The following is an 18,951-nucleotide window of genomic DNA, read 5'->3' on the forward strand; positions in this document are numbered from 1 at the left end:
CTTGGTGTCTGAGAGGTTTTGTCTGCAGCTGGTCCCGCTACAGTTCTTGGTTCCCTGACCGGGAAGCGATGTAACTGATGGACGGCTGAGGCAGCCTGTTAGGCGGCTTAGGCCTGCCCTGTGGAGCATCCCTGCGGGGGACTCTGACCAGCCTGAGTGACGCGAGCCAAAGAGTGCTCCCAGGTAGGCAGTTTTCCTGGTAGAACGCCTCATCAGAGCAGTGCGTAGCAGGCCCCCACAGAGGATTAACACAGTGGCTGAACACCGGGAAGGAACTGGCACTTGGAGTCCGGACATCTGAAACTTGGTAAGACTAGTCTTTGGAACTTGCCCCACTCCATTTGAGTGGAAGCGTGGCCTGATCACCCATGGTGTGCCTGTATTGGCACTTTTGTTCTGGTTTTGTCTTGACTTAAATTGCCGGATACTTTGGTTTTGGTTTTGACTTGGCTTAAATTTCTTGGTACTCGGATTTTGAATTTCGTGGTATTCTGATTTTGGTTTGGTATAAACGATAAAAGTGTGTGTGTGTGTGTGCGCCCTCTTTACCCGTTCTATGTTTTGTGGTGAATGTGTGTGGTGTGAGTGTGGTATTTTGTCTTGAGAAAACATGGGTCAGGTGCAAAATAAGCCCACCCCACTGAGAACTATGTTGAAAACTTTCAAGAAAGGAAAAAAGGGGGGAGGCAGAATTTACATTAAAAAAAATGTTATATGGTAAATTCTTGTCCTGAAATAAATTAACTGGTTTTTTTTTAAAAAAAGTTTGTAGCCGGGCGCGGTGGCTCAAGCCTGTAATCCCAGCACTTTGGGAGGCTGAGACGGGCGGATCACAAGGTCAGGAGATCGAGACCATCCTGGCTAACACGGTGAAACCCCGTCTCTACTAAAAAAATACAAAAAACTAGCCGGGCGAGGTGGCGGGCGCCTGTGGTCCCAGCTACTCCGGAGGCTGAGGCAGGAGAATGGCGTAAACCCGGGAGGCGGAGCTTGCAGTGAGCTGAGATCCAGCCACTGCACTCCAGCCTGGGCGACAGAGCCAGACTCAGTCTCAAAAAAAAAAAAAAAAAAAGTTTGTAGTAAGTCAGAAAGTTGAGACATGTCAAAAAAAAAATTGTCTGCGAAAGTCGTAAAAGAAAAAAATGTTATAAAAAATTTTTATGCAAAAAATGTCGTATAACTTAAAAATAATATGGCCTCCTGAGTACTATTGGAAAAAAGAGTTTATGTGCAAAGTGTATAAAAAAGTAAAATATACCTTTAGTAAAAAGATTATAAAGAGGCATAAGAATGTGGATTTTTACCTACATTAAAAGGTCAAAAAATTATTGTTTTGAAAGTTTAGGCAAATTTTAAAACGTTAATTGTAAAGAAAATTCTGTGTGTAAACACAATAGCTAGAGTTAAAAAGGTATCATCCAGTTTTTCTGTGAACTGGACATTTAAAATGCAACAGGTTTTTCTTAAAACATCAACCTGCTCTTTAAAAAAAATTATAAAAGGTTAAAAAGAGTCTATAAAATCTTACCTTATGGTCAAACATGAAAAATTGGATAAATATGTCTACAGGGTTTTATTAAAATTAATAGCACACTAATAAAAAGGTAAAATTTAGCTTATCTGGTATAAAAATCATACAAAAAGCATTGTTAAACATAAAATGGTGGTTAGCTTTTTTTTGGTCTAAAAACTAATAAAAATAGGTGCTAAAGAAAACGTTCATTTTACTAGAAGATCATAGAAGTTAAAGACTTAAAACAAACTTTGACAATTAAGACAGCATACCAAGATGTAAATGCCTGGTTGAAATGGATCAAATATTCCATCTGCACGTTAAACAAAAGCAATTGTTATGCTTGTACACATGGCAGGCCAGAGGCCCTGATTGTCACCCTTCCACTGGGGTGGTCCTCCAGTCAACCAGGCATGGGCTACATGGTAGCTCTTTTCCAGGATTCTACAGCCTGGAGTAATAAGTCATGCCAAGCTCTCTCTGCTATATCCCAAAGTCCCTGCAGGTCAGTCCCCAAGGGCCATCCAGCTTCCATCTCCCAACACTAAGTTCACTTTGTGTCTCTCACGGCAAGGAGGAGACAGTATTCCTTGGAGACCTGAAGGGATGCAGTGAGCTTAAGAGTTTTTAAGAGCTTATTAATCAGTCAGCCCTTGTGCATCCCCAAGCAGATGTGTGGTGCTGTTGTGGTGGACCTTTACTGGGCACTCTGCCAAATAACTAGAGTGACACTTGTGCTTTAGTCCATTTGGCTATCCCTTTCACCCTGGCATTTCATCAACCAGAAAATAATAATAATAATAATAAGACATCGTAAAGTGAGAGAAACCCTTTATAGGTCTTTCAACTCTTACATCTATTTAGATGCAATTGGAGAAACACCAGATCAATTTAACCTTGAAATTAACCACAAGAAATACCAGATCAATTTAAAGCTCGAAATCAAATAGTTACAGGATTTAAATCAATATTTTAGTAAATGACAGTCAATAAAAATATAAATTAGATAAACTACATCTATTACAACCAGCAGCAACAAGCTTTTCATGAGTTAAAAAGAAAAACTCATGTCTGCCCCAGCCCTGAGGCTACTTGACCTGACAAAACTCTTTACACTCTATATGTCAAAAAAAAACCCAAATGGCAGTTGGAGTTTTAACCCAGACTGTAGGGCCCTGGCCAAGGCCAGCAGCCCATCTCTCAAAACAGCTAGACAGGGTTTCCAAAGATTGGTCCCCATGTCCAAGGGCCCTGGCAGCAATGGCCCCATTAGCACAAGAAGCAGATAAGCTAACTCTTAGGCAAAACCTAAACATAAAGTCCCCTCATGCTGTGGTGATTTTAATAAATACCAAAGGACACCATTAGCTAATAAATGCTAGACTATCTAGATACCAAAGCTTGCTCTGTAAAAAATCCCCGCATAACCATTAAAGTTTACAACACTGTAAACCCGCCACCTTGCTCCTGGTATCAAAGAGCCCAGTTAAACATAACTGTGTAAAAGTATTGCACTCAGTTTATTCTAGTGGGCCTAACCTCTGAGACCATCCTTAAACATCTGTAGACTGGGAGCTGTACGTGGATGGAAGCAGCTTCGCTAACCCCTGCAAAGTGACTCTGAAAAAGACAAGCCCTGCTCCAGTCACACCCGGAAGCTGACTGATCCACGCACGGCTGAAGCATGAGGAAACTCATCGTGGGATTCATTTTCCTTAAAATTTGGACTTGTACTGTAAGGACTTCAACTGACCTTCCTAAGACTGAGGGCTGTTCCTTCCTAAGACATCAAGTCACTGAGGTAGGACAAAAGATTGCTACAGTCCTATTATTTTATAGTTATTATAAGTATACCAGGACTCTAAAAGAAACTTGTTTGTATAATGATATTCTATCCAAGGTATGTAGCCCAGGAAATAACCAACCTGATGCGTGTTATGACTCATTTTAAGCCTCCCATGATCACAGTTTTTTTTTGTTTGTTTGTTTTGTTTTTTTTTTTTTTTTTTTTTTTGAGACGGAGTCTCGTGCTGTCACCCAGGCTGGAGTGCAGTGGCCGGATCTCAGCTCACTGCAAGCTCCGCCTCCCGGGTTCACGCCATTCTCCTACCTCAGCCTCCCGAGTAGCTGGGACTACAGGCGTCCGCCACCTTGGCCAGCTAGTTTTTTGTATTTTTTAGTAGAGACGGGGTTTCACCGTGTTAACCAGGATGGTCTCGATCTCCTGACCTCGGATCACAGTTTTTAAAATAAGACTAAGGACTGGTCCTTTTCTAAGTGACACAAGTAAAGTAATAGCTAGAACAGAAGAAAGAGGGATCCCCAAAAATGTAACCTTAAAATTTAACACAGGTACTGCTGTTAGTAATAAGCAGCATGGAATGGGATGCAGTTCTCTAGATTAAGAAAAATGTTACACGGCAAAAAAATAAGTATAGCTGTCAAGAATCAAATTTATGTGAAATGTGTCAATACTGGTCTTGTGTCATTTGGGCTACTTAAAAAATATATATAAAAAATAAAAAATAACTTGTTTGGCTCCAGAAAGGAAAAGTCAGCCCCTCCTGCATGAGTGGGAGCTGCAACCCTTTAGAATTGTTAATCACAAACCCCTCAGACCCTGAACCCATGTTTAAAAATTAGTTCCCAGCACTAGGAGGATTTAAAACTCTTATAATAAAAGTTATAAGAAGAAGAAGAACCTGCTTACTGCTCCCTTGTTTGCTATCTGTACTTCTTCAAATGATAAAAGAGCTTCATTGCTACCTTAGTTCATCAAAATGCTTCAGCACAAGTATACTACATGAATCACTATCAATCTACTGCATAAAAAGACATAAGTAGGAAAAATAAGAGTGAGAACTCCCACTAATAAAAAGTGAGAGTCTCAAAAGGGTGGAATGAGGAAAGAGAGAGAGCCTCTCATATTGTTTTATATTGTTTTATACTCAGTACCTGTTCTAAGAAAAAAACAAGGAAGTAAAACCAAAGACAGGCAGCACGGTGCCAGGCCCAAAATCAGGCCTGGACCTGCCTGGCCTAAACCCAGTAGTTAAAAATCAACTCATAACTTAGAAACCGGTATTATTCATAGATTCCAGGCATTGTATAAAAGAACATAGTGAAACTCCCGGTCCTGTTTTGTTTCTCTCTGACAACCCATGCATGCAACCCCCTGTCACATACCCCTTGCTTGCTCAAATCAATCACGACCCTTTCATGTGAAATCTTTAGTGTTGTGAGCCCTTAAAAGGGACAGAAACTGTGCACTCAAGGGAGCTTAGATTTTAAGGCAGTAGCTTGCTGATGCTCCCAGCTGAATAAAGCCCTTCCTTCTACAACTTGGTGTCTGAGAGGTTTTGTCTGCAGCTCGTCCTGCTACAACTCCTGTAATCCCAGCACTTTGGGAGGCCGAGGCAGGTGGATCACGAGGTCAGGAGATCGAGATCATCCTGGCTAACACCGTGAAACCCCGTCTCTACTAAAAGTACAAAAAATTAGCCGGGCGTGGTGGCAGGTGCTTATAATCCCAGCTACTCGGGAGGCTGAGGCAGGAGAATGGCGTGAACCCGGGAGGCGGAGCTTGCAGTGAGCCGAGATCGCACAGCTGCACTCCAACCTGCGCAACAGTGCATGACTCCGTCTCAAAAAAAAAAAAAGTAGCTTCTCAATGTGAGCATTTCCACTGGTTTTTTTGTTTGTTTTCTGAGACAGAGTCTCACTCTGTCTCCCAGGCTTGAGTTGCAGTGGTGCAATCACTGTAGCATATCCTGGGCTTACACAATCCTGCCTCAGCCTTCTATATAGCAGAGAACAGGCACACAGCACCATGTCTGGCTTATTTTTTGATTTTTTTGCAGAGATGAGGTTTCACTTTGTTGCCCAGGCTAGTCTCAAACTCCTGGGCTCAAGCAGTCCTCCCACCTTGGCTTCCCAAAAGTGCTGAGATAACAGGCATGAGCCACTGTGCTCGGCCTTCATGTTCACTTTCTTAAAATGTATGTATTTTTGTTGTAGAAATGTGGGTCTCACTGTGTTGCCCAGGTGGTCTCGAACTCCTGGTCTCAAGCGATACTCCTGCCTTGGCCTCCCAAAATGCTGGAATGAGCCTCTGCATACAGATTTCCACATTTTTATGCTCCCTAAGAGTCATGGTCTTTGAAATCTATAAATCAATAAAGGTTGGAAACAGAGAAGTAGACAAGAAGTTATCAGTACTTCTCTTTAAATAATAACTTGTCATTTTTATCTAGAGTCAAGATTCTCAAACCACACATGCTTTGTTAAAGCTGGCTATCAGGAAAACTGGTTGCTTGGCTTTCTCATTCTGAGTCTATACAAACTGCTCAAAAGAATGACTCTTTTTGCCGGGCGCGGTGGCTCAAGCCTGTAATCCCAGCACTTTGGGAGGCCGAGACGGGCGGATCACGAGGTCAGGAGATCGAGACCATCCTGGCTGACACGGTGAAACCCCGTCTCTACTAAAAAATACAAAAAAAACTAGCCGGGCGAGGTGGCGGGCGCCTGTAGTCCCAGCTACTTGGGAGGCTGAGGCAGGAGAATGGCGTGAACCCAGGAGGCGGAGCTTGCAGTGAGCTGAGATCCGGCCACTGCACTCCAGCCTGGGCGGCAGAGCGAGACTCCGTCTCAAAAAAAAAAAAAAAGGCCAAATTGTTCTAGCACTTTCTACATAGGGGTTTATGCAACTGCACATTATGTGATGTTTAATTGTCACAGAGATACTCGTTTTAAGCACTTTTAGCCTAATGTACTGGAAAATTGCTTAATGGATTTTTATATTCTATTAGAAACATTTCCATATTGGTGAAATGCCACTTATTTCTTTTTCTGAGGAGCAAATCTCGAGTAGCAATGGGAAGAAAGCCTGGCAACAGCCACCATTTGTCTTGTGGACCTGACATGCATATTCACCTAGAAAAAGAAGAAATTGCTAAATGCACACTGATACCTCTTAGGCAACCACAGGTTTTCATTTTGTGCTGAATTATTAGTCATTTTTCCTTTATGTTTTTAGAGTATGATTCAGAGACCAATTTATTCCCAAAGAAAATTGCCATGACATCTATTAAGTTTTTATATTAAAACATTTTCTACCAAGGGATGACTGTCACTCTGAGCAACTGTGCCACTGTGAATGCCTCATGTATCAGCATAGCTTATTATCTAGCTCTGTCTGAGCAGAATGGGAGTGCTGCTGAATTAGTGTTGGTCCACAGATATCTCCAGGGTCCCAGATGTTTCAACTCCTTTGTTCTTATCTTTGCTTTTATTTTGGGTTACAAACACAGCAGATAAATTAATTCTCAGCATCTTCAGAGAAATTATGAGTTGGAGCAGAATCACCAACTAGAAGAAACCATTTAAATTCAAAAATTGGGCTGGGTGCGGTGGCTCACACCTGTAATCCCAGCATTTTGGGAGGCCGAGGCGGGTGGATCATGAGGTCAGGAGATCGAGACCATCCTGGCTAACATGGTGAAACCCCGTCTTTACTAAAAAATACGAAAAAAAAAAACTAGCCGGGCGTGGTGGCGGGTGCCTGTAGTCCCAGCTACTCAGGAGGCTGAGGCAGGAGAATGGCGTGAACCCGAGAGGCGGAGCTTGCAGTGAGCCGGGATTGCGCCACTGCACTCCAGCCTAGGCGACAGAGTGAGACTCCGTCTCAAAAAAAAAAAAAAATTCAAAAATCGTAAGGAACCCAGAACCAATGTTAACACCACATAAATACAAGATTAATAGGAGGCCCCACAGTTAATCCCTAAGGTGGTTTTTAGCTATAAAGCAATTCAAATGACCTTCTTATAAACCCTGGGCAGCAGTCCCCTGTGATGTGGTGGAAAATATCAACACGTAAAGGAAATAAGAATGACTGTGGGTTGAGTTTTGTTGTGTTTAGATCCAGATCATGAATATTTAAAGAAATAAAAGCATTTTGAGTTGGGAGGCCATCCTACTTAGGAAATACTGAGTTTTTCACAAGCTTCTATGATCTGATTTTGTAGAGTAGTTGCCAGGCCTAAGGAGCATCCTCGCTAAAACTCATTATCTTCAGTCAATCTGGGCAAACATCAAGTTGTTAGACAAACAACCTGTGGGCCATCTAAACATTTGGCAACAGTGGGAAATATAAATATATATATATACACACATACATGTATATATATGTGTGTATGTGTGTGTGTGTGTGTGTGTATATATATATATATATATATTTTTTTTTTTTTGCTACCCCTGGGTAGTTGTGTGTGTGGCAAAAGCTGAGGTTCCCTCATTCCTCATTAGCCTTAGGCAGCCTGAGACTATAGACACAAAACTGATTTAAATTAGATCAGCTCCAGCCTTGGGGGCGTTTCCCTATGTTCAGCCTGAGCCATTTCTTTTCTTTTTTTTGAGACAGGGTCTGGCTCTGTCACCCGGGCTGGAGTGGAGTGGTGGGATCACAGCTTACTGCAGCCTCGACCTCCCTGTGCTCATGTGATCCTCTTACCTCAGCTTCCTGAGTAGCTGGGATCACAGGCACATGCCACCATGCCCGGCTAATTTTATGACTTTTTGTAGAGATGAGAATCTCACTGTGTTGCCTAGGCTGGTCTCAAACTCCTGGGCTCAAGCGATCTGCCTGTCTTGGCCTCCCAAAGTGCTGGGATTATAGGCGTGAGCTACCATGCCCAGCTAGGCCTTAGCCATTTCAAATGCCAAATGGATATTAAGGCTCTCCTGGGGTTTGAAACCCAGTTCCCCGTGGATCATGGATCCAGTTTAAGTCCAGTATCCTCAGAGGATCACTAACAAGACACCGATTTGGGTAGATAAAAATAAATCATGAGGCTTACCACAATATTTATTTTAAGGGGCTCACTTCCCAGAAGAATTCACAGAGAAAGGGAAAGGCTAGACTGAGAGCTTGTCTCTGGTTTCATTTCATCAAATACCTGATTTCTCACGTTCAGTTTCCTTTCCTTAGTAAGGAAAACTAGATAGGGCTGTTATTTTATGATCTTTGCAACTCTGACCTTCAATTCTAATTCCTTTTCTGTTCTCTTCCTTTCCAGGGAGAAAACTATTTGAATACCTTTCCGTTGAACAACTTTTCTCTCCCTGTATGGTTCACCTGCTGATTTCCTTTATTTTTAATTTTTATATTTTTTTTTAGAGACAGTCTTGCTTGGTTGACCAGGCTGGAGGGCAGTGGCACAATCACGGGTCACTGCCACCTCAGCTGGGCTCAAGAGATCCTCCCACCTCAGCCTTCTGAGCAGCTAGGCCTACAAGCATGTATCACCACACCTAGCAAATGTTTAAAAATTTTGTAGAGACAGGGTCTCACTGTGTTGCCCCACCTGGTCTTGAATTCCTGGCCTCAAGCCATCTTCCCGTCTCAGTCTCCCAAGGTGCTAGGATTATAGGTGTGAGCCACCATGCCCTGCCTCCTTTTTTTGTTTTGTTCACACATCTATTTGACAAATATTTACTGAGCACAAACTCTGTGCCAGGAACTGTCCCCAAAGAGACCCAGGAGTCCTAAAGAGACAAGCCCCCACACCCGACCCTGATTTCCTTTATAACATAAGAGCTAATACCCTGCATTCTCCCTACCAGCCTGTCTTCCAGGTCATTGCTTACGTGAGCTCATCCAGTCCTCGCAATGATCCCACAGGGTGGAGGCTATCATTATTTTCATTCTGCAGATGAGGAGCTGAAGCAAAGAGAGGTCAGGCTGCCAGTGAGCTGTGGAGCCGGTATGAACCCAAGAAGTCGCCTGGGAGCTTAGGCCCTTAACCATGACCAACACTCCAGCTTCTTCCTCAGGCTTATGAGGGCAGCTTTTTGCCTAGTTTTTGAATGTCACAATCTTTTTTTCTCTCCTTACCTATCTGCCTACCTTCCCCTCTCCCTCCCGACTTCCCCACTTATCTCCCTCTTCTCATTCTCATCACTCATTCACTACTTTTTTATTTATTTATTTATTTATTTATTTTTGAGATAGAGTCTTGCTCTGTCGCCCAGGGTGGAGTGCAGTGGCACGGTCTCGGCTCACTGCAACCTCCGCCTCCCGGGTTCAAGCGGTTCTTCTGCCTCAGCCTCCCAAGTAGCTGGGATTATAGGCACGTGCCACCACGCCTGGCTAATTTTTGTATTTTTAGTAGAGATGGGGTTTCACCATATTGGCCAGCAGGCTGGTCTCGAACTCCTTGTGATCTGCTTGCCTTGGCCTCCCAAAGTCCTGGGATTACAGGCATGAGCCATCACACCAGGCCTTTTTTTTTTTTTTGAAACGGAGTTTCGCTCTTGTTACCCATACTGGAGTGCAGTAGCGTGATCTCGGCTCACACAACCTCTGCCTCCCAGTTTCAAGCAATTCTTCTGCCTTAGCCTCCCGAGTAGCTGGGGTTATAGGCATGCACCACTATGCCTTGCTAATTTTGTAATTTTAGTAGAGACAGGGTTTCTCCATGTAGGTCAGGCTGGTCTCGAACTCCCGACCTCAAGTGATCTGCCGCCTCGGCCTCCTAAAGTGCTGGGATTATAGGCTTGAGCCACTGCTCCCGACCCCCTGATTACTTTTATCTGCATGTTATTCGTGTTCCCATCCTTGAAGCAGCGGAGCCCAGGCCAGATGTGTTTGTCAGTGGTCACTGTGATCTCAGAGGGGCTCCTCCGAGGGAAGTATCTGTTCCCTTGCAAACGTCCTTAACTGTCAGTTGCTGGTGTAACAGAGCTGGGAATAGAAGGGTGCGGAAGGGTTCCTTTCCCCACCTTTCCTGTTGAGCCATCTCCTCCCCAGCCCTTCACACATTCTACTCTCCAGTCCTACAGCCTACATGGCTTTGCAGTGCCCAAGTCTTCCATAAACCCCTGAACTAGCCTGTCACTGCACATCCACGTTGTTTTCTTTTCCTTCTTTCTTTCTTTTAGCAGGGGTGGGGAGTGGTGGGTACAGGTTCTCACTCTGTTGCCCAGGCTGGAGTACAGTTGTACCGTCACGGCTCACTGCAGCTTCAACCTTCCCAGGCTCAAGCTATCCTTCCACCTCAGCCTCTTGAATAGCTGGGACTACAGGCATACACCATCATGCCCGGCTAATTTTTTCTTTTTCTTTTTCTTTCTTTCTTTCTTTCTTTTTTTTTTTTTTTTTTTGAGCCAGAGTCTTGCTCTGTCGCCCAGGCTGGAGTGCAATGGCACAATCTTGGCTCACTACAACCTCCACCTCCCGAGTTCAAGCGATTCTCCTGCCTCAGCCTCCCGAGTAGCTGGGATAACACGGGTGCATCACCATACCTGGCCAATTTTTGTACTTTTAGTGGTTTTGCCATGTTGGCCAGGCTGGTCTTGAATTCCTGACCTTAAGTGATCCACCCATCTCAGCCTCCCAAAGTGCTGGTATTACAGGCTTGAGCCACCACGCCTGGCCTTTATTTTTTGTAGAGATAGGGTCTTGCTATGTTGCCCAGGCTGGTCTTGAACTCCTGGCCTCAAGCCATCCGCCTGCCTCAGCCTCCCAAAGTGCTGGGATTACAGGGGTGAGCCACTGAGCTCAGACTCATGGTTTTTCTCGTTCATGTAGGTAAGCAGCTTGATAGCAGATGACATCTGTCCTGTTTGTTTTAACTCCCCTGTGCCTGACATAGTGTCTGGTATCTAGTGTTCTGCAAGGGGTATGCTAAAAGATTGAGTGAAATGGGCCGGGTGCAGTGGCTCATGCCTATAATCCCAGCACTTTGGGAGGCCGAGACAGGCAAATCATGAGGTCAGGAGTTCGAGACCAGCCTGACCAACATGGTGAAACCCTGTCTCTACTAAAAATACAAAAATTAGCCAGGTGTGGTGGCAGGCACCTGTAATCCCAGCTACTCGGGAGGCTGAGGCAGGGGAATTGCCTGAATCGGGGATGTGGAGGTTGCAGTGAGCTGAGATCGTGCCACTGCACTCCAGCCTGGGCAACAGAGCAAGATTCCGTTTTGGAAAAAAAAAAGATTGAGTGAAATGTTCTTTCTCCATATCCTGCTATCCAAATCTCACCCAACCTTAAAGGCCCCTCGCAAACCTCAGTTCTTCCTCAGTTGCCCCATAACCCAGTCTAGTGTCATGACTCTTTTCTTTCTTATCTTCTCATGGTACCCAGTGCCTCAATTTCAGGACTCAATACAGGCTGTCTTGGAGTCACTGTTTCTGTGACAAACTTTCCTATCCTCCTTAAAAATTATTGGATGAAAAGGAGTCTGCTTCTTTTCCATTTTGTCCTCTACAGGACCTGCAATATCGAAAGTCTTCATGTACCACTTACTGACTTTGAAAGAAAAAAAATCACTACTGTGATCATTTATCAAAAACATACGCATGAAGATTGTCATCCGCCAATCACATAATCTTAAAGAAAAAAATCTAATTTGTAAAAGTATGCAAAATGCATTTTTCAGAGCATGTGAAATTTCTTGTAAGGTATGAACTATGGACAAGTTGGTTTCTCTTACAAAAGCATTTGGACTGTGTGTCTGGACAGACTACAGAGAAAATGGAGCTAAACCCCAGAGAAGCCTTCTTCCTGTTACCATCGTGACTTTATCTTATGGAAGCAGTTGTCAGAGCACTGGACTCCAGTTGTCTAACATTTTTCCCTCAATCATACAAGTTAAATACAGAAAACCATACAGAAGAAATCATCATGATTCTGCTTCTTAGAGGCCCAGTGTTCATATTTATTTATTTATTTATTTTTGAGACGGAGTCTCTCTCTGTCACCGAGACTGGAGTGCAGTGGTACGATATCGGCTTACTGCAACCTCCACCTCTTGGGTTTAAATGATTCTCCTGCCTCAACTTCCCGAGTAGCTGGGATTACAGGTGTGTGCCACCATGTTCTGGCTAATTTTTCTCTAAAAGTAGAGACGGGGTTTCACCATGTTGTCCAGGCTGGTCTCAGACTTCTGACCTCAAGTGATCTGCCTGCCTTGGCCTTTCAAAGTGCTGGGATTACAGGTGTGAACCTCTGCACTCAGCCCATATTTTGATATATTTCCTTCTGGTGTTTGTCCTATAGATATGTTGAGATTATACAGATGCTAAATTGCTTTTTCATTTACTATTATATCAAGAGCATTTCTCAAGATCATAAAATATTATTTAATCATGTGACTTTTTGTTTGTTTGTTTATTTATTTATTTATTGAGACAGGGTTTCACTCTGTTGCCCAGGCTGGAATGCAGTGACGCAATCTCGGCTCATTGCAGCCTCCACCTTCCGGGTTCAAGTGATCCTCCCACCTCAGCCTCCTGACTGCCTGGGAGTACCCGCATGCACCACTTAGCCTGGCTTGATTTTTTTTTTTTTTTTTGAGACGGAGTCTCGCTCTGTCACCCAGGCTGCAGTGCAGTGGCGTGATCTCGGCTCACTGCAAGCTCCGCCTCCCGGGTTCACGCCATTCTCCCGCCTCAGCCTCCCAAGTAGCTGAGACTACAGGCGCCCGCCACCACGCCCGGCTAGTTTTTTGTATTTTTAGTAGAGACGGGGTTTCACCATGTTAGCCAGGATAGTCTCGATCTCCTGACCTCGTGATCCACCCGCCTCGGCCTCCCAAAGTGCTGGGATTACAGGCTTGAGCCACCGCGCCTGGCAGCCTGGCTTGATTTTTAACATTGCAAAAAATTCATGATTGTACCAAGATTCGTCCAAAACCCAACTGTTAGTCATTTATCCTTGCATGCTATTTTTTTTTTAACTGATCTTTGATTATTTTCTTAGGATACTCTCCTAGATGCAGAATTACTTTGGTCATAGGATAAGAACATTTTCAAAGCCCTTAATACGTATTTGTTCTAGCTCCTAGTACTAGGCCTATTACATAGTAGGTACTTAGCAAATAATTGTTGAATGTATGAATGCCCTCCGAAAAGGTTGGGCCAATTTATACTCCCACCTGCAGTAAGAGAAAAGAGCCTTCTCTTGGTCAGTCCACATCACGATAGGAGTAATGATTATAGCTGAATTTTGGTTTCTGTGACTCTAGCAGAGAAATAATCTATTTGCCTTAAAACAAAGAAATGAAAGAAAAAGTTGAATCCTCCCTAAATGACATATGGATTTGCTTTAATAGACTGCTGCTTTTAAACACACTGGCACAAAAATGGAATGCAGGGAGAGTTCTGATTATTTTAGGGCTGAATCATGAAGTTCCATGATTCCTTCTTCACATCTTGCTCTATTGGATCTTGGCCCATGGGACCAATCTGTCATGGCCACTTGACTCCATGGGGCTGCCCAACCATCCCATTAAGCTTGAGATCTGGAGAAGGGACCCTTTACACATGATGTGGGCCTTTCCTGGGATGTCAAATTTTGGTGGTGGTGGTGCAATTACCCAGAAATTTTGTTCCCTTATCTAAAATGTAGAAATTTAGTGGAGGCAATTTAAGAGTTAGGAATCTTCCATTCTGTGAGCTGTAGGGGAAGGAGGAAACTAATACTGACTTTGTTTTGTTTGTTTTTCTGGAGACGGTCTTGCTCTGTTGCCCAGGCTGGAGTGAAGTGGCACGATCATGGCTCACTGAGGCTTCAACCTCCTGTGCTCAAAAAATTCTCCCACCTCAGCCTCCTGAGTAGTTGGGACCACAGGTGTGAGCCATCATGCCCAGCTATTTTTAAAATTTTTTTGTAGAGACAGGGTCTCACCATATTGCCCAGGCTAAACTCCTGGGCTCAAGTCATCTACTCTCTTCAGCCTCCCAAAGTGCTGGAATTACAAAGGTGAGCCATCACGCCTGACCACGGTTTCAGGTGTTTTTGTTTGTCTGTTTGGTTTTTTTTTTTTGGTTTGTTTTTTGTTGTTGTTGTCTTTTTTTTTTTTTTTTTTTGAGACAGAGTCTCGCTCTGTCCCCAGGCTGGAGTGCAGTGGCGTGATCTTGGCTCACTGCAAGCTCCACCTCCTGGGTTCATGCCATTCTCCTGCCTCAGTTTCCCGAGTAGCTGGGACTACAGGCGCCCGCCACCACACCCAGCTAATTTTTTTTTGTATTTTTAGTAGAGACGGGGTTTCACCTTGTTAGCCGGGATGGTCTCGATCTCCTGACCTCGTGATCCGCCTGCCTCGGCCTTCCAAAGTGCTGGGATTACAGGGGTGAGCCACCGCGCCCAGCCTGTTTGTTTTCTGAGATGGAGTCTCACTCTGTCACCCAGGCTGGAGTGTAGTGGTACAATCTTGGCTCACTGCATCCTCCCCCTCCTGCGTTCAAGCAATTCTTCTGCCTCAGCCTCCAGAGTAGCTGGGTCTACAGGCGTGTGCCACCACGCCCAGCTAATTTTTATATTTTTAGTAGAGGGGGTTTTGCCATGTTGGCTAGGCTGGTCTCAAACTCCTGACCTCAGGTGATCCACCCGCCTTGGCCTCCCAAAGTGCTGGGATTGCAAGCGTGAGCAATCATGCCTGACCACCGTTTGAGTTTTTATTATGTGCCAAGCCCCTTCCCGGTCTACTGCATTCCTTGTATTAACCTTTTCATACAAATAATATTATCTCCACTTTGCAAATTGGGGAGTTGGAACTCAGAGAGGTTGGGTAACTTATTAAAGATCACACAGCTGGTAAATGCCAGAGCCATGGAGATGATAGTCCTCTGATTCTAAATTTAACTCTTCACTATCCTGGAGTGCTGCCCTAGGAAAGGCCAGTGTGGGTGAAATTTCTAGGTGTGTATGGAGATGGGGAGATGAGGTGGTGCCAGGATTATGGCTTCGGGTTCAGGCAGACTGTGGGCAGATTTAGGGCTGAGAAGTGGATCCCAAGATTCTCTGACTTGACTCTTGGTTTAAATTTCTTCTAGCCCATATGGTGGGATGAAAAACTCCCAAGTCTAAGGGATGTGGTTGAGCAGGCAGTAGGGGCCAAGAGTAGAGGCTAGGGGGTCTCTGGACCATTTTATAGGGTCTCCAGTTCTTAGAGCTTGGGTCTGAGGGTTCTGGGGTCCAAGACCTCCAATTATGGGGTCCAGCTCTTAGGTGTTCAGGCCTGAGGAGCCTCGTTCAAGAGACCCTATGAAGTCTCAATCGGAAGGGCTTGTTTCAGAAAGTCTCTGGGTTTGCAGGGCTCAGACTGGGGGTCCCATCCTGAAGGCCCTTTTTCTGAGTTTTAGGGTCGTTGGGCCTGGGGGGGGGGTGAGAGAGGTCCAGTTCTGAGGGTTTCACGACGTACGGTCCCAGAAAAGCCCAGTTCTGAGAGGCCTGGTTTGGAAATCTCGCCCTGAAGATTCCTGGATCCCAGGGCTCAGGACCAGGCGTCCCTGGATCTGAGGATACTGGTGGTGATGGCTTAGGGTGGTGTTCACTGGTCCGAAGCCCGGAGCTAAGGGCACGGGGTCTGCGGTGCGGCTGCGAGGAGCTGGGAAGCGCGAGCCCATGGCAGCCACAGGGCGGAGGGGCGGGCCAGCGGGGACAATGCTGGCGGCCCCCACACGTACTCCGCTAGGTCGGCGCTAGGACTCCGGGGCGGCGGCAGCGGGGAGGGTGGCGCTAGGACCCCGCGGGCCCGGCGGCGCGTGGGGCGGCGCGTGTTGACAGCGGAACGGTGGAGCCGGGCTGGCGGCGGGAGTCGGCGCCTCAGGTTCCTGCCTCGCGTCCCTAGGCGGCGGCGGCCGGGCGTCCCGGGATGGCCTTCATGGAGAAGCCGCCAGCCGGCAAGGTGCTGCTGGACGACACGGTGCCGCTGACAGCAGCCATCGAGGCGAGCCAGAGCCTGCAGTCCCACACGGTGCGCGGCCCAGTGGGCGGGCGGGCGGCGGGCGTCGGGGGGCGGCCCCGGGCCGCGAGGGGGCTGCGGGCTGCTTGGCGCGGGCCGGGCAGGGTCGTCTAACGGGGACCGGGCCACGGGGTGGGCGGCCCTGGCCGAGAAGGCTGTGGCGCGCCGCTGGGTCTGGGTCAGGGCCCCCGGGGCCCAGGCGAACGCTGAGGCCCGGAGGGGCCGAGGATGGGGACCGCAGCCCCCGGCGCCGCGGGGTGGAAGGAGCTTGGCGGCGACCAGGAAAGCGACTCCGAGTTGGGGGTGCGGGAGCCTGGGGCTCACCTTGGACCAGGGAAGCAGGAACGAGACCGCTCGGGACCATCCACTTCTGCCCGCTTCCAGCCTTTTCCTTTTTGAGGCTGTGGAATTTCCTCCCCTGCAGCTGAGGGTCTGGGTGATGGGGATGAGGGTGTGCCGGGCCAAATGAAGTGTGACTTCAGAGCCTACTTGTTGGGACAGCAGAGTGCAAGTGGCTGGGGTCTACAGCCGCGTTTCCAGGTCAGTCACTTGGCCCTGGCCCCGGGAAGTGGTGGGGAAGTCAGCGGGGCTGTTAAGCAGGTGTATGAATGTGCTTCTCTAACTTGCTGTTTAGTGGGCAGTGGTAGCATTCATTTGAGTTTAAAATCCACTCGAGTAGCATAAAGGAGTAATAGGTCCTCATAGTAAACACTGGCAGAGTTCATTTCTGCTACATACACTGTCTTTTATGGGGCTTTAAAACCGTGGTTGTTTTCATTTGCTTGTACCTTTTTTTTTTGAAAGGCACACTATGCATTATAATTTCCAAGCAATAAATCCAGGAACCAGCAAGAAACCTGGAGCTCCAGCTAGTGGGACTTTTTTGGAAAAGTAATGAATGAGGAGAGAGATTCCTTCAATTGTGATGTTTTGTCAGGCCACCGAATCAGATTCAGACTCAGAGGCTTGTTTGTTTACCATTGCAGTGTGCTTGGGGGGTCATCGTGTGGAGGCTAAAGCTCACAATAGCCTTCTGTTTCTCTTTTCCTTCGAGCTCTTCTGATGACTTCAAAGAGACCTTTCATTCTGTTGTATTAAAGTGAGACTTTTTTGAACCTCAGTTTCCTCTTCTGACAGCCATGCTTTGTAGGGCTTGAATTGTTCAAAGCATTCACTTCCAGTTAAGAAAATTATTATCTTTTTAAAAAGTACTATTTGTTTCACTCTGCGTATCTTTAATCCTATTCTGTAGACATGTGAGAAGGCACATATAGGGCAGAATTTGTTAAACTTGCTATCATTTGTGCCTAAAGGGAGTATGGCTTAAGGGTTGAAATTTAGGATGAGGAGTCAAGAGTAATTCAGCTATTAAATTTGATTTTTGATTTGACTATTGGCAAGTAAGTCTTATAACCTTTCAGGGAATAGAGTCGAGTCTTTTAGGTTTATTTTGTATTGAAAGTAAAGAGATAGATGTTTATAAATACAAGCATTCTGTGATTTCTACAGCCCCAGCCCATGTGCCTACCCACACCTTAATCTTGATTAGTTCGTCCTATAATTACTTCTTTCCTTTTTGTCTTCACCAGGCTACAAGAGGAGGGGCATTTCTCCCTCACGTTGGGGTCTCATTTCCTGGTTTTTGATAGGATTTCAAATGTGTTTATCAAATGACTAAATAATCCAACTTCAACCTTACTATGCCTCTTTTTCTGTTTGTGTAACGAGGTAATTGTGAACATTGAAAAAATAACTTAGAGATCAGTGCTTTAGCTAGGTGGCGAAAGATGTAATAGGATTCTGTTTTTATTGTAGCTCTTTTCTGTGTGTGTGTGTGTGTGTGTGTGTGTGTGTGTGTGTAGAGACAGCGTCTCACCATGTTGTCCAAGCTGGTCTGGAATGCCTGGGCTCAGGCCATTCTCCTGCCTCAACCCCACAAAGTGCTGGTATATAGACGTGAGCCACCACACCTGGCCCTGCCGATCTTTTCTTTAAAAAATAAAATAATTTAGGGTAGAAAATGACAGTTCTTATAGTGATGACTGAACACAAAAGACCATGACTCACAGGAGACCCATCGAGGCAGATGTGGTAGAGTGAAAAACTGTAGCATTCTCTTGCATAATTTTTTGACTGTTCTGTGTTCTTGTCATTTTAGCTGTAAAGTTTGACTGAGAAATGTTGCATCAGCCCTGAACTTTATTGAGAAAATCATATGCTGATGCAAACTTTTTGAACTATTAGTGTCTTATGAGTAAGTCTTTTTTAAAACAGGAACTGTTGGAAATTATTTTGGAAAGTAGTTGTTAAGAGTGGCATATAGAAGAGAAAGGCACTGTTTTTTCTTGGGAAGACTGAAGATGACTTTCCAGCTTGGTAGCTGAAGGGAGATGGTGTTCCAGAAGTCAGAGCTCTACTCTCCCTTTGAAATGCTGAATCTCTAGGAGGTTACTCCTTGTATGTAGACAGAAACATACGGAGATAGAGACAGACTTGGGGTTGGAAGAGGCAAGACCTTAATACAGGTCTGGGCTGATATTTGCTAGTCATGTGATATAGGCTGGGCAAGTCGCTTAAACCTTTTTGAAGTTTAGTTTTGTCATCTGTAAATGGGAGTAATAAGTGCCTGCCCTGCCTGTCTCCCAAGGTTGTTAGAAAGATCAAATGAAATCATCCTGATGAAGTATTTGT

At 45.5% G+C, this 18,951-nt stretch overlaps 1 protein-coding gene across 10 annotated transcripts in view; it reads left to right on the top strand.

Annotated features, from left to right (window-relative positions):
• The first annotated feature begins 16,072 nt into the window (after nucleotides 1-16,072).
• Nucleotides 16,073-18,951, top strand: part of LOC105482885 (PX domain containing serine/threonine kinase like) — a 97,922-nt gene continuing 95,043 nt past the window's right edge. For 8 of the 10 annotated variants that reach the window (XM_011743355.3, XM_011743364.3, XM_024793241.2 and 5 more), the window contains exon 1: nucleotides 16,074-16,272. In XM_011743355.3, the coding sequence (XP_011741657.1) occupies nucleotides 16,171-16,272 (102 nt within the window). In that variant the 5' untranslated portion in view covers nucleotides 16,074-16,170. Of the gene's footprint in view, nucleotides 16,273-16,467; nucleotides 16,801-18,951 lie in introns of those variants that run through there. The other 2 variants (XM_024793242.2, XM_011743338.2) reach the window with 2 other exon arrangements.

Source organism: Macaca nemestrina, chromosome 2, assembly GCF_043159975.1.
Source record: "Macaca nemestrina isolate mMacNem1 chromosome 2, mMacNem.hap1, whole genome shotgun sequence".
Lineage (NCBI taxonomy): Eukaryota > Metazoa > Chordata > Mammalia > Primates > Cercopithecidae > Macaca > Macaca nemestrina.